This window comes from Dermacentor albipictus, chromosome 8, assembly GCF_038994185.2.
Source record: "Dermacentor albipictus isolate Rhodes 1998 colony chromosome 8, USDA_Dalb.pri_finalv2, whole genome shotgun sequence".
NCBI classification, from domain to species: domain Eukaryota; kingdom Metazoa; phylum Arthropoda; class Arachnida; order Ixodida; family Ixodidae; genus Dermacentor; species Dermacentor albipictus.
The window spans coordinates 96,657,501-96,673,514 of NC_091828.1; the positions used below are offsets into that span (position 1 = coordinate 96,657,501).

General features: G+C 48.5%; 2 protein-coding genes across 2 annotated transcripts in view; both read left to right on the forward strand.

Annotated features, from left to right (window-relative positions):
- LOC135912873 (cytosolic endo-beta-N-acetylglucosaminidase-like) overlaps nt 1-5,643 on the forward strand; it is an 11,617-nt gene extending 5,974 nt beyond the window's left edge. The window contains exons 4-6 of the mRNA XM_065445447.1: nt 1,103-1,420; nt 1,938-2,041; nt 5,460-5,643. Of these exons, the coding sequence (XP_065301519.1) occupies nt 1,103-1,420; nt 1,938-2,041; nt 5,460-5,628 (591 nt within the window). The 3' untranslated portion in view covers nt 5,629-5,643. The remainder of the gene's footprint in view (nt 1-1,102; nt 1,421-1,937; nt 2,042-5,459) is intronic.
- Nucleotides 5,644-8,004: 2,361 nt separating this feature from the next.
- LOC135912885 (cytosolic endo-beta-N-acetylglucosaminidase-like) overlaps nt 8,005-16,014 on the forward strand; it is a 30,686-nt gene continuing 22,676 nt past the window's right edge. The window contains exons 1-3 of the mRNA XM_065445460.1: nt 8,005-8,198; nt 12,157-12,408; nt 14,146-14,379. Of these exons, the coding sequence (XP_065301532.1) occupies nt 8,005-8,198; nt 12,157-12,408; nt 14,146-14,379 (680 nt within the window). The remainder of the gene's footprint in view (nt 8,199-12,156; nt 12,409-14,145; nt 14,380-16,014) is intronic.

The window sequence follows — 16,014 nt, forward strand, 5'->3', positions numbered from 1 at the left end:
AGTGCCAGTAGCTGACTGCAACAGTAGATAACATCTTCCCAATAGCTTGTTCTATATTTACGTGTCATCTGCGCCCACTAGCATGGACTGCTGTGGTCTTGGAAATGCATGGACAAATTCACTGCGGTATAAAAGTTATAAACAAACAAGGATGGAGTGCTTCAGAAAGGCTGGTCACTTCCCCTGTTTGCAATTTTTACACCACAGTGCGCTACTGCGTCTGTTGGCCCCCTTCATACCTTGAACAAATGCAATCACTTTCAAGACTATTTTATTCTATGTGGTAATAAAAGTTTCGCACAAATAAATGTTTGTAAAAATGGACAGCCAACTCAAAAAACCATCGATAAATCTTGCTGCATTCACATAGTTCTATGTACATCGTAGCAAGGCTCCCTTGGTTATTGCTTCTGGTTTAGCCTTGAAAGTCCGCGTGTAATCATTGAACAAATTGAAGTAATCATTGAACTGCATCGAATATAAATTCCAATAATTCGAATAATTCCCAAATAAAGAAAATCCATGTTCACCATTAATACGTAACATAAAATCACGTTCACATTCTACAGTATTCAGTCTTACCAGATTTTCGTTATAGCATAGCAAATTCTGTATAATCGTTCCTTAGAAGTCCAAATGTAATATTAGGAACAAACAAGCAGTTTGTTCGCATAAGAAGGGCTCTTCATAAATAGTGAATAATCATGATTCGAAAGGAAACGTCTGGCTAGCTGAACTACGTATGGCGTACTCCCCAACGTACTTTCTTCCATTTTATGTTCAGTATGACCACCGAAATGAAATTAATAGCACTTTATTTGCTCCAATTATATCTTTCATTGTGCTCACTTGAGGATTTACGCTATTCAGATGCTAGTTGGAAATACTGACAATTCGATCGAATTCGAATTCGATTCGATTCGTTCGTTATACAATATCTTTCGAATAGTTGTCTGAGGAGTTTGTGAGCGGCCATTTCGTATTGCACTATAATGCGAATCTATACTATGACGTGCAACGGTGCAATAGATAGAAATCACATGCAGCGCCGTAGCGGGCTCAGCTGTGTCATCCAGGCAGAGGCATCGCGCTTGTTTTTCAGGACGCAAGCTGCGTTCCATTCCTGAAGGACTTGCTCAGGACCACCACCACAGAAACGCACAAGGCTGTGCCGGGCTCGCTCGTCATCTGGTACGATGCCGTCAACATCGACGGAATGTCGGAGCCGCAGAACGAGCTCAACCGAAGAAACTCGTGCTTCCTGGACCTGTGCGATGGCATCTTCCTCAACTTCCACTGGACTGAGGTCATGCTCCGGAAGTCGGCCCAACTCGCAGGCGACCGCAAAGCCGACGTCTACGCCGGGGTCGACGTCTACGCGCGCGGCACTTCGTACCCTGGTGGCTACGACATGTACAAGGTGTGCGGGCACTTAGTAAGGTTTAAGATTCTGGACTGCTGCAACACATTTCTTTCTTAAGCAGGGTGAAGTAAAGCAAACGAGCTTAATGATGTTCCCGGACAGAATTCCATAAGTTGATAGCGAACAGATGTGCCTTCATGAGGGCCTTCACAATTATTCTAGCGAAAGAAATGTCTGGAAAGGTTGGACATGAGTGTTTAACTTCTTTTCATCTTTATGCTTCGGATGCAACAAAAGTCCAACAGGACTCATTGAAGTCTGCTGCAGTTAGGTGTAGCGTGTTCGTAGTTCCTTTTGATGAATATACTTGCCCGAAGTTTTGCATCCTTCATGTGGAATTGCTTCCACGTTGAAGTAGTAGGCACTTGTAGGCCCTCTTTCTGTTTTCAACAATGGGTAGATATTCCGTGGTTTGTAGCTAAGGAATGTGGCCATGGTGTATGCTGCTGACACTGCGCATACTCTATAGAACTGCCGCGTTTGTTTTGGCAGCTGTTTTCAAATTATATTCCAGGCTGTCCAGCTTGCTCGTAGATGTGGCTTGTCGGCTGCTGTGTTTGCGGCCGCCTGGGTCTACGAGACGCAAGAAAAAAAGAAATTCGGAAAAAACCAGTATCGGTGAGTTGCCAAGTTGGAAAATAATGCATGCTCTGCAGGGCCACGGTAAGCGGCAGGTTCCGATGAATTAATATGTCCTTCCCGATCAATTAATATGTCCTTCTGGCTATGCACTGCAGTGTCGCTGAAATTTCGCTAAGAGACGCAAACATCCGGAGAAGCCACAGCTCACGGCTTTTATATAGGCTAGATACTTCATTGTACAGGCGCAAAATGGTTGGCTTTTATGTACCTAACACCTGCACCATGTGGACACAATCAATGACATTAATGGCATAATGACTTAAAGCATAATGCCATTCAGTCGGCCCCACGCAGGCATACTTGATAGTATTTAAGGCGACGTACGTTGCCGCATCTCATTCGGCCATCAAATACACATACTCATTTCGATGTTAAAGGTTCCAGCTTTCAACTGCTTATGTGTATGTTATGTGTAAGAATATTCTGGTGTCCATTCTCGAAATGGTCCATTGGGAGGTGTCACGTTTCCCATCTTTCTTGCTGTATTAACGCGACAGCGTTAAGGAGCTCGTGTCGCAGAAAAGCCGGTGTCGTCGGCGTCGGTGTCGGCGGCGTTGGCCATGAGCGATAAATCCCAGCAGGCCCTTCAGGAATAAAAAAATGGCTGTGGCTTAGGTAAGGTTAAGCCCAGGATGCGAAGCATACTAGCCTTTATTTTAGTTGTTGAACCACTGTTTAGCCTGGTGAACTGCTGTTGCTTGGCTATATTTGGTTCGGCTAGACGAAGAAACAACTCATGCATTACTTCTTCGCCTTCAAGAGTGGAACGCGACAGCGTTCCCGTCGACCCGCCAAGGGGTGTAAGACAATGGGCTACAGGGCAGCGACTACGCGCCCCGCATTGGACGCGGTGAGCGTCGAGCAAAGCAGCGTTCGGCGCGGCAACGAAATGTGCGCCTGAGCAAGAGACGCACGCCTTAGAAACAGCGCGTTTCTAAGGCAACACCGCATTCACTAGAGGCGCTTTTGTACCGCTTTGAAGCGTTGTACTCGTGGCTCAGTGGTAGCGTCTCCGTCCCACACTCCGGAGACCCTGGTTCGATTCCCACCCAGCCCGTCTTGCAAGAGTTGAGCCAAAGCCACTTCTCCTCTGTCGTGACGTCACGGTGTCACGTGATTTCATGGTCACCGCCGCGCCTGAGGAGCTGGGTTGAGCCCTCGTAATATGCTTCGCATAAAAACAACTTGCAAGATGGGCTGGGTGGGAATCGAACCAGGGTCTCCGGAGTGTGAGACGGAGGCGCTACCACTGAGCCACGGGCTCCATGCTTCGAAGCGGTACAAACGCGCCTCTAGTGAATGCGGTGTTGCCTTGGAGGCGTGCGTCGCTTGCTCAGGCGCACAATTCGTTGCCGCGCCGAACGCTGCGTTGCTCGACGCTCACCGCGTCCTATGCGGGGCGCGTAGCCGCTGCGCCGAAGCCCACTGTCTTACACCCCTTGGCGGGTCGACGGGAACGCTGTCGCGTTCCACGTATGAAGGCGAAGCTTAAGCGTCCTCCAGTTTTTATGCGAAGCATATTACGAGAGCTCAACCCAGCTCCTCAGGCGCGGCGGTGTCGCCATGAAACCACGTGACACCGTGACGTCACGACAGAGGAGAAGTGGCTTTGGCTCAACTCTTGCAAGATGGGCTGGGTGGGAATCGAACCAGGGTCTCCGGAGTGTGGGACGGAGACGCTACCACTGAGCCACGAGCACGATGCTTCAAAGCGGTACAAAAGCGCCTCTAGTGAATGCGGTGTTGCCTTAGAAACGAGCTGTTTCTAAGGCGTGCGTCTCTTGCTCAGGCGCACATTTCGTTGCCGCGCCGAACGCTGCTTTGCTCGACGCTCACCGCGTCCAATGCGGGGCGCGTAGTCGCTGCCCTGTAGCCCATTGTCTTACACCCCTTGGCGGGTCGACGGGAACGCTGTCGCGTTCCACTCTTGAAGGCGAAGCAGAGTAACGCATGAGTTGTTTCTTCGTCTAGCCGAACCAAATATAGCCAAGCAACAGCAGTTCACCAGGCTAAACAGTGGTTCAACAACTAAAATAAAGGCTAGTATGCTTCGCATCCTGGGCTTAACCTTACCTAAGCCACAGCCATTTTTTTATGCCAACAGCGATTATATGGACACTCCAAGCGCATTTATGCCGTCGGCGTCGCCGTGAGGCGCCGTATAAAGTTCAAGCGCGATAAATCGTCGCTGCGCGGCGTGTGCGGTACGTGCGAGGGAAAGCCTGCGAGGGTGAGCTGGCGATCGCGCCTCAATCTCGCGCCCGAAAGGCAAGTAGCGCGCCACCTTACGTAAAGCTATAAAGCCCCTTGAACTTCGTAGAGTACTGCCACGCTTTGAAGAATGCCGCCTCCTCCTCGCGCGCTCTGGCCGACGCCGCGTCGCTATTGGCCTAACAGCATCACGTGGGCCCTCGCAGCGTGCATCGGCGCCATTTTTGCTCGAGAAGCGTCTGCGGAGTGGCGAGGAGCGCGTGTTGTCGCCGTTGCTGAGCTTGTGCAGATGCGCTTTGTGTCTTCTTTCTTTTTTCGCCTCAGTGCTCCCTTCAGTTGATAGTCGGCGTTCGTGTTGTCCACTTCTCTGCTCTTGTGTCCTGTCTGCACGCCTCACCTCTTTTTTTTGCATAATGAATCCTTACCAACTAGCTCAGCCTTCTGTCGTTCTAAAGTTTTATCCATCCATCCATCCCATCCCGGTCTCGGGAAATGCGATACCGTCGCACCTGGAATCTGCGTCGATTGATCGTCTGTTTCGAGCAACCAAAATCACTGTGAAATGCTGCCGGACAACTTGGCGCGGTGACACATGTGCAGCAGCCATGCGCCCGTAGTTTTCCCATCATAGCTACAGAAAGTGGCCCGATAGTATGGTATGCCTATGTTTACAAGTTTATGCAACCGATAAATCTACTAGCCTTACTTCGTGTAGCTGCCAACTAATTTGTTATCCCAATCGATGCTTCCCATTGCGGGTGAAACAGCGACCTATTTGCGTTATATTTAACTACAAGGACAGCAAGTTTTGAGGCTTTTTATTAGGTAACGGGAAGTGTCTAGGTTGTCGCTCTCCGTTACTATATATATATATATATATATATATATATATATATATATTAGGCACACTCAAATTTGCTGTTTTGTTTACTATCCCTGAAATGTGGTTAAAGCTCAACATCAGAAGACCGGCTATAGCAAATTATGGGATATAACCGAGTAAATATAATCATGCGCGAACATTTTTTTTTTTGCTCACGTCAGTATGCTCATAGCGAATATCGCATATACCGAAAGTAATTCCGTTTTGGATGCGACTTAGTTATAATGAGGTTTAACCATTTTCAGCGGTTTTTTTCCTTATGTGTTCTGAGCACATGATTAATTTTTGGTGCCTGTGCAGGCTTTGGAACTTTCCGGATGACTGCTGCTCTGAATTTCGTCTCACCAAGCTGCCACTGTCCACAAGTTTTTGTCAAGGTTTTGGAAAACAGACATTCGCCGATGGCCAGGCAAGTAATTTTCACTTAATGACAGTGTCACGGCGACCGGCCGCAGTACAGTCATTGTAAATTACCCGTGTTCCTGCAGATTACAGCATTTGATGAATCACCTTGACTTGTTTGACGTGCGGTGCTAGTTTATAAATTTAGCAGTCGCTGAACTTCCGTAGCGCTTTGAGCGATTAAAACCTTGAGGAGTTGCTTGAAAAACAGTCCCGCGAAACAGCATGGAACGATGCTCACTGCACACTTTCCGTGCTCTCAAAAACTGTCCATCTTAAAACGTGACCTCAACCTGTCGGAGTGGAGTGGCGCACTAGTCACTGAATGCTCCATTAGTCCCTGCAAATTCATTACGCACTCGGCGATCCCTGCTATAAGGTGGTTGTTGAGGAACACCTTTCAATTCAGTGCCAGGGTTGTGGTTTGGTCGACAGAATTTAACGTTTCATAGCAACACCGGCCGGGCTATAAGATGCCGTAGCGGAGGCTGGATTAATCTTGAGCTTTTATAGTGCAAATAACTCGTTTATTCAGGAATGCGCCTTAACTTGAACCCCGTGTTTCACTCGATTTAGATGAAACCCGACATGTACACTGTAAAAGAATTTACACCCTAAAAGTGAAAAAAGGTGTAAATGTGTCTATAACTCACACCCTTAGGGTGTCAGTTATGTAGATAACACCCTTAGAGTGTCAGTTATAGACACATTTACACCCTTTTCACTTTTCAGGGTGTAAATTCTTTTACAGTGTATGGGGAATGAAAGGCTATGTGCGAGCACGTTCGCGTCAGGCATTATCTAGATCAAGTCAAGCATGGGCTTCAAGTTCAGGCGCATTCCTGAATAAGGCGGGTGTATCTCAGTATGGAAGGATTTTTTTTCCCATGCTTTCGGTGGGTGGTGGTTGCATTCTGCCTGCACTGAAATGTGGTTCCTGTTGTTAGGAGCTCTAGTTTCACGCCTAGAAGCACAGCATCGTAGGTAGCCACTGAAACAGCCCAATCTGTGATAGACATAGTGACGATACTGACTTTCCTCATCAACTAAATTGTGGCAATGGATATGAACGAGGGGCAATACAAAGCAGCCGTGCCATGAATTTGAAACCGGCGTACGCAATCGGAATCTAAATGAGCGCATGCTTCCTCAAGCCGAACATAAAAATTTTATTGTTTGTACACACCCAAAGTTTGCATCCTTTGGGGTTCATCTTGTCCCGCAGCAGTAATCATCTCTCTTGCTTGCGTTTACTTTCTTGAAAACTCGGCGCTCGCTATTTACCGTTCGACAATGCTTTGGCTCGCCGATAACGCGCGACCCTTTCCTGACTTGGATTTCCGGCCCGGGCCCGCCAAAAAACGCTTCGGACGGCCAGGCCCTTTCAATGCTCCAGTATATCTATTTATTTATTTATTTATTTGTAAAGTAGCTACAAAGCGCCTACATGGGGATTGAGTAAGGGGGGCATACAATCAAGTACATACAATAACAATAAGAAAAACAGCAGCCAAGTGCACAGCCTAAGAGTCAGAGAAACATTAGCTACATAAAGCTGCATATGAGCACAATAAAAAAGGAACTCTGTAAGTTTGTTACAAACGTGTAACAGTGCAAGAAAAAGGTAGAAAAAATAACACAGAACAGTGAGTGTGATATTATTGGTTAAACAAGGGTTAAGCGAGTTCAGTGAGTGCTTGATTTTTTCGCGGTGAGTTTCCGCAACTATGTTGTCGGGAAGGTTGTTCCAGAGCCGAATGGCACGTGGGATTGCAGACCAGTTAATTGCCTCTGTTTTGCCATAGATGCGCGTGAAGCTATGATGATCGTACAATCTGTGCGACGTGTGCGATGACGTTTCTAGGTGTAGGTAACGTTTGTTAGTGTGGTGGGCGTACTTATGAAATAATGACAACTCTTACACCGTGGGCGGGCCCAAAATGAACACTCAACGCGGCTCTCCTTGGTTACTGCAAATCATATTGACCGCAAAACAGACGAGGACAGAGGAAGAAAACACATAAACAGCACGGGCGGTAACTTTCAACTGTTTTATTGTTTGCTGCGATCCGCGCATGTTCATTTTGCCTATATATGCCCACTGGCTGCTATGAATAAAACAGTTGAAAGTTACCGCCCGTGCTGTTTATGTGTTTTCTTCCTCTGTCCCCGTCTTTTTTGCGGTCAATATGATCTGCAGTAAATACCAACTTGGCCAAACTGAAGTTCTTCTCCTTGATTATTTGACCGACGGGTTGGCGACGCTGTTAACTCCACCCGGTCGATCGCACATCGCGGGCACGCCGAGAAGTGTCCCCACCTATAGAGAGAGTAATATCTCGCACCGTGGTGTGTGCCCAGAATAAACCCCCACGGGAATCTCTTTGCTTAATCTGTGTACGTTCGTGACAACACTTTACGATTGCCCCCTCGCAACACCTCGATGCAGAGAGAGTCCAGACGAGCGTGGTTCAACTTGCACAAGCAGCAGCTGCAGCCTCGGGACCAAGGCAACGCACTCTGCGACACCTGCTGTTCGGTGAAGTTGCACACGGACGACGCCTACAACGGCGGCGGCAGCCTGCGCGTGTTCTTCAAGCGCAACCATCAATTCCCGGACGCCAAGCCTTACATAAGGTTAGACTCCGTCCCCGGGAATGTAACGGGTTTAGTACAGCTGTGGAAGACTACCTGTCGTAATGACGTCCACCGTAACAGACTTTTCATTTTGAGCGGAAAAGAAAGTTTAGTTTGCTGTTATGCGTCGGTTCTACAGAGCCAGCGGCACTGCTGCATGTGTTGCCACCAACATGTATAGTGCCCGAAAAAAAATTGCCTTCGCAGATGTGTGCCAACGAGAGACATTCGTGCACCATAGACAGCAAAGCTGCACAAGCGGCTCCTTGGACCCTTCAGAAGCGCATGGGTTCCGTTTTGCCAATGCGCAATAACTACTCGCGACTCTAGATAGTTACTACAATACTGCGTGATTCCTTCTCTATCCCCGAGCTTACAGCACTTGTATACCTTATTGTGACTTTATTGTGGCATATGTTCCTGTACACGGTGCCCTGTACGTACCGAATGCCAAATCTGGACCGCGCCTTTCGATGGCCTCGTGGTGAGACAGCGCGGCTGGTTATTAGGGATGGCGCGTCACCGAACTCTACACAGGAATTCCGGACATTGCCCCTGCGGTCATCTGGCGAACTTTACCGCAATACACCCGCGTAACTCAGTGGGTGGCAGTTTGGAAAGTGATACCTTAAAAGGTTGCCCGAATACCAACAACTCTGATTTAACAACTTAGAAAGGGTCACGCCATTCTAATAACATGCTTATTTACAGCACTTACTCGTAAATTTCCTGCTCGGTTCTTATTGCACCGTTTTATCCCTGGCAAAGGTTATGCTCTAATGCGGTAGAGACGTTACGACCATGTGCCCGAAATAAGCACGTTAATTAAGGGGTCGTACTCTCTCGACGTTGCTAGCACAAAAATGTTGAAATTCGGCCGGACTTCTGAAATGTCATTTGCTCCGAATGCCGACCACCGTGTTACGCTGGCGAACTGCTGTGAAGTTTGACAGACAGCTGAAAAGGCAATGTCCAAAATAACTGGACATGGCTGTTATTCGGCTCCGCATGCTCACCAACGACGTGGCCACTTGGAGGCTCCGATGCAGCCTCCTTTAGTCGCAGCTCTTCGACATATGAAGCACCGACCACCGCACGCCACCACCATGCCATCACATTCGCCGCACGGAAACCATTTTAGAACTCTCCGGAACTGCTTTGCTGTCAAATAGGGCTGGAAAAATCGGTCAGCGACTGTACGTTATTAGATTCGTCGGACGATCCTACGGCTGTCAAGCAGATGTAGGACTCGTCGGACTACCTCGCCGCTGCCACCATTTGAAGGAGTCGATGGTCGTAGAGGTGAATTCGGTGAACAGGATTTATTTACATATTAACATATTTTAAGACAAGACATACATCGGCAGTCTAGCGCGACTCCCATATGGAGCCCGTAAGATTAACATTCAGCAAACAGCATTCGAGCACACAGCTCACTACTACATTTTGAGCATAACAACGAGCACTCAGCTCCCAACGACGAGCACGACACGAGCACACTCTAGCAGCCGGCAAACGCTGCTTATAAGCTCTCCACTTGACGTCATAGTTTGACGTCATCGTTCGGCGTGGACGGTGCACGAATGGTCGGGAATGTTCGTCCAATCATTGTAAACTTGCCGCCGCCCCACAGTATGGCTCACACACACTAATGCACACAAGTTCGAGCCCACACACACAAAGGCTCCGGAGTCGACGACCGAGGGCTTCGTAGAACTGTGCTCCGTCTCGGGTGGCGCGGCGGAGTACCACATTCCTGAGCTGACCGCGCGCCACGTGGCTGCCGGTCATCCGCAGTTCTCGGAAGGGCTCCCTGTCTGGTGGGCTTGGAACACGTGCAGCGGGCTGAAAGCTGGCACGTTGCCACCCCGTACGGCCATTCCTAACAACGTGCATTCTCCAGAAATGAGTCTTGTCTTAAACTGGATGCAAATCGCCAAATATGGGTATCATCAACAGAACCCACCTGTGTAATTACTGAGGAGCGCGGGAGGGGGTGCGTTTGCCGCCATTCTTAAAGTGCAGGGAGCGAAGGGGGAAGGAGGCAAGATTATTTGGCCCGCCATTTAATTCGAAAGAGGTGATGGTCGGCTGCACTTGCAAGTCCAACAAAACAGCCTAGGCTTTTCTTACAGAATATTGGCCACTGAAATACTTTCTTCTAGAGCACAGCTCTGAGGCGGCCGTTCCTGCAGCGAGCGCCAGTGCCGTACCTCGTAAGCGAGCGAACGAGCTCAGCGAAAGATGAGAGCGAACGCGGAGGGCAGCGGGAGATGAACGACGGGTATAGCGATAAAAAAGCGAAGAGGAAAGCGGAGGAGAAGGGTACGGGGAAAGCGTGAGCAGAAAAGCGTACAGTGCCGCGTACAGCGGGCTTTGCGGCGACGGTGGCTACGAGATGGCGCCACAGCAGCGCGCGTCGTCTGCACGGAAACAAAGCGCTGCATGAGCGGAGGTCTGTCTGCAGACAGCTGCAGGTCGCGCGGCACGTCGCTCCGTTTGCAACGTGCCGCACGATAAACATTCCGCGCGCCTGCGAGTATATCGCGAAACGAAACCACGTGTACAGCGGCGCTGAAATGTAGCGCGGGGGAGTATTGTCGTCGTCGTCGGTGAATCTTTTATTAGGTAACTCCTGCTAGAGCAGCAATTCGTGCCTCATCGTGGTGCGCTGTAGCAAACAACACGTGGGCTGCCCCTTGCACGCTTGCATTGCGGAGGAGCCTGCCTCCCGGCATGCAGCTCCCGCCAAAACAAGCTTTAGTTTGTGCCGAGGTTCCTTTGGGCAGTCTTAGGCATGACCGAGGTAGTTGGAGAAGTATGGGAGAGGCCTTTGCCCTGCAGTAGGCATTTCCAGGGTGATGATGACGATGACGATCATGATGATGATCTAGCCATCTTTGAAAACACAACATCAGTACTTTTGTCCTGAACTTAAGGGAACGGGGAGGGCATGTCTGTATAAAGTATTACAGTTTGCTAATCTCTAATGGAGGTGCCTAATCGCAGCTGAAATAGATGTATAGCTAGTAGGCAGAGAGGAGAGAGGGTCGCAAGGTTTTTAGCTTGATCACCCACTCCCCCTCCCCTCTCTAACCGTTACAGCACCGCGACTAACATATAAACAAGCACTAAATCGTTGGCAGATACGTCCTGTAATAACATGAGGTCTCTGTTAATCCATGGTCCAATAGGCAGATCATCGAGCTGACGGAACAGGGTGCGAAACATGTTTTAATGCGATTGGCATGCTTCGGGAATTCCGCGCAGCTTTAGTGGACCGCCGATATGCGACGGATGTACGCACAAGGCGCAAGCGTCCATGTTCAGCACGGGATCTTGAGGATATTCTATGTATGTTCGTGCTCCATGCGAACTTCCATGTCTAATGCAGTCAGTTCTGTGGATGAACAAGGGCCGTCACATTTTGCATCTTTAAGAACACCCGATAAATTTCAGTGGATATCCTACGAATGTCCTTACTAGATAGGACGCCCGACAACGAGCACTGCGGGGAAATATACATTCTTCTGCCTCACTAAAACAAATACATGTGGATATATGATGATATATAAAGCATTACTTGTGCCTTCACAACGGTGTATTGTGCAGCGCGACATTTACATATTCAGCTTAAAAGTCTCCAGATGACACGAAATGTCCCACGGAAGTCCGAAAAAGATTACACGTCCTGCATACAAATGAAGATGTCCAGTAGACATAGCAGCGACATCTTAGTCGGCAAGGTCCGAAAAAACAAGTAATCACGGACGTGCCTGCGGAATCAACATGCGAAATATTTTTTTTGCGAACGTCTACCATGAGATGGTCCGCCAGGTGTTTGCGACGTGTGCGTTTCCCAGATGGACGCTATCTCCTAATTTACATAAACATTTTGGCGTCGAGAATAATCTTGCTTATTTACTCCCTGTTCGAATCGAATTTTATGCTCCCGCAGGTTGTTTGGTTGCGAATTCCCTGTGGGTGATCTTGCGGTGAGCTACACCTTCAAAAACATCAGCTCCTGCATCAAAGTTGGCCAGGACATCGCGCTCGTTTTGAAGGCTAAGAATGTAGCAGGAGAGACGGAGGAGATCTTTCTGGGCCTGACGGTTGGTCTACCGGACGGTGACAACTACACAGTGACTCGGGAGATCGTCAAACCACCCGAGGCCAGCCAGGCGGTGCCGGGGACTTACTGGGTCACCAGGTGCGTACTCGTTCAACAAAAGGCTCATAGCCTATAGTCTACTGTATACAGTACAGAACTTTGGGAAAGCTATAATCCTATACAGCTTCCAACAAGAAAATTACCGGAGGAAACACTGTAACTACTCATAATGGCAAAGCCTTTAGCGCAATTCAACAAGGCAGGTGGCAGAGACGCAAGACAGGGTTATGTCACGTCCCTGTCTTCTTGAATTGCGCTAAAGGCTTTGCCATTATGACTCAACCATACCAACTAGCCCAAGAATCAGCGTTGTTGAACTGTAGCTACAATCTTTCAGCTGATATGCTGAACGATTATAGCATGTAATAAGCATATAGTAAAATAATTTATACAATTTTTGGGCTTGTGAATTTAATCGTTCTTGAGGCGTCACGCGCGTGTTATTCTTATAAAGTTCCAAGTGATAAATTTTCTAAACACGCAAGTCAGCAAATATTGCAGAAGAAACGTGCATAAGCAGTGCGAGTCGTCGAATTTATTGCGCAGTATTTTGATAATGACCAATGTGAACTGTCACACAGACGCTCGAAGCCAGAACAACAAAGTTTAGGCAAGTTCCCATATTACCCAGCGCTGGCTGTAGGGTCACACTTTCGTCTGCTGTAGACACTAGAATCTGGGTTCCCTTTTGTAATTTTTGTAGGAAACTCTTGCGTAAAACCATCACTAAGTTCACATTAGGTGCATTGCGCGACGAACGCGTACATTCAGGTGATCTCCAGTAAGACCCTGCCATCCACGAACCTGTTGCCAGCCCTATTTATGAAAAGTTGTGATATCTTGGACCTCAGTGTAAGCCAACTTCTGCCACCCTTGACGTCAGTTTGGTTCTCTGAAAAAACACTATGGCAAGGTGAATAGCTCGACGTGTTAATATACTGCGTAGTACGGATGTGCTGTTGGTTTTTATTGTCCTGTTGGATGAGCGTGGTGTTGGTTTTTAGTTGTTTTGCTAGCTGCGAGGCATCGACGGCAGCAGCGTTTCGCTCTTATGCATGCTTTTGGCGCAGGCTCTGCTTGCGCAATATTTCGCTAAAATGCCGTTTTGGCGCAGGATGGCGCAACTGGCGCAGATGTCTCACTACAGCGCCATGACAAGAGAGAGAGAGAGAGAAAATGACAAGCGAAAGGCAGGGAGGTTAACAAAGGCTGAGCCTGGTTGGGGGGAGGGGGCGGGGTGAGCCATGGCCATGATGGTACAGAAAGAAGGGAACAGCATCTTTCTTAAATGCGCCGTGTTCGCAGGAAGAGAAAAGCGTGCGGATACAAGAGTGCGCTCGTTTATTCAAAGGGACGCACGCCTGGTTAGACTGGCCAAACTAGAAGCCGAAACGAATATGTGTCCGAAGCTGCGTAAAAGCGAGAGAGTCTAAATGACCGAAAATTATTCAGCAGAAGTTGTCTGACCCGTACGTCCACTGAGGAACTGCTTCGTCTGCGCAACAACCACAACTATCCCGAAGCGGAATCGTTCCGAATGGTCCTCAGATCCATTGTTCGGAGCCCTTCGAGACTCCAGTAAAATTTTTTATCGCTTACCTGCATTAGAAGAAAAAATACTCTATAACTTCGGTTAGTAGACTATCCAATCGAATAGCATGGACTCATTCAATTTGAATTCAAAATTTTGATTCTTTGCCCACACCTAAAGCTACAGGCTATGGGCGGCTGTCCCACTGTCCACTGGCCATTGTAGTCGTGTTCTCGGCAATGCAGGAAATACCTACTGGAGGACCTTCGGGGTGCAGGCGGGGCCATTCTGGAGGAGATTGGCCTCCACTTTTTCTGCGTCGGAACGGAGGCGAATGTTTGCCTGCTGGGCCAACTGGACGTCATGAGGCCAGCCGGTGCAAACGCAGCTTCCACTGACGACAGCAGCAGCAGCGACGGCGAACCAGAGAAGAAGCGGCAGCGGGAAGAGCGTTACGGCCTTGACATAATGGTGGCCGAGTAATATAATTAGTGTTATTTACAAAGCATTGTGGTTTTGCCCAATCGGTGCAAGATAGCCTTACATACAGTTATTTTAAACACCCGGGGGTCATCGAGAAATCGACGAACCGATCCATTACACATGCGCAAGAACATTCAAGGCTGCGGTAGAGTTCGTATAACGATTGCGAATGTAACAATGTCACTCGACAATATCGGCATGTAAAGAATTGTCTAACCCGAATGTAACGAACCCGGATAAAACAAGTTATTCTTTGAAAACTGAACACGCGAAGCTCACTAACCGATGGTTATGTAAAATAACTGCCTCGTAAGACACTGAACGATGGGTTACGCACGTCTGGTGCCAGGCGAGTTCACTCGATGGACGCTTCAAATCTAAATTTATTGGCGGATGCTCTGCGCTGTTTCTGTGTGAAAGTCGAAGGAAGGGAACTTGAACATGTATACACATCGCGCATCGAGAAGCGCGTTACTAGCGACAGTGGAAAACAGCACGAGGTTTGCTATAGGCGTGGGTGGGTGTATCGGAGTCCCCGATATTTCGGAACTCATTTTTGCGCACAGGCTCCTTCATTGTAACCGGTTGTGGCTGTATTTATTGCAAATACGAGATGCGACTTTGTTATAACGTGGTTAAAGAACAATGAATTTGGTAATTTCGCGATATATTTATGAGGCTGCCGGTGTGGGGAACTACGGATAACTTTAAGCCATCGTGGGGACCTCTCCCTTGCATCTCATTTTACGCACTCGTCGAGCGCTTGCGCATTTCGCCTCCCTCGAAATCGACCAACCGCGGCCCGGACTGAATCCCCGTCCCAGGCTTGGTAGCACAACGCGAAAGCCTTAACCGCAACATTAACGTTACTCCTGACCCTTCGATGCATTTCTGCTTTCTTGCGCCCGAATCCTTGGTCTTGTGATCTCGTCCACACCGGTATTAATTTATTTTTCTGCAAACTGGCATGCATATCACCGGTGACAACGCCTGTGCGATTACCAAAACCATGCTCTCTACGACGAGTGTGCTTCATTTGTTACGGGACCCCAGACACATATACTACAAGACTTTTCGTCTCAGGTCGACTCCACGAAATTCGACTGCGACGAGGATGGAAGGAAGCAGAAAAACAGAACGTGCGCCGACTGTCAACTAACCTTTCGAATCTCAACTGACGCAGTCCGCGTCGAGTTCGCTTAGACCAGAGTCCTTCCATGTTTTGAAAAAACATGGAAGGACTCTGCTTAGACTCTGCATCGTTAGTCGTGTTCAGGTCCTCCCGACGCCAACATGACGATGGCAATCCTAGACATGGCAGGTGCTGCAATATCACTTCTTTCAGCAGTGACACGAAGCGGTCATCGCGTAGGCACCACCGTCGGACCGTGCCACACCGGTGGTGCAGTCTCAATTTCTGGTCATAACAAGAGGGAATGGATATGAGACAAACGGGGAAACACGTACACATGGCCCTATAAAGGGGGCCGAAGTTTCGGCGACAAGGGTGGCGACGTGGGCTTGTTGGCACATCGATCTTTGACTACAAGTGAGTAGCTAGAGAAGTTTAGGAGCGAAAGTGCGACGAAAACGTAACACTGACGGCCATGCACTAAAAAAAAACCCGGCAC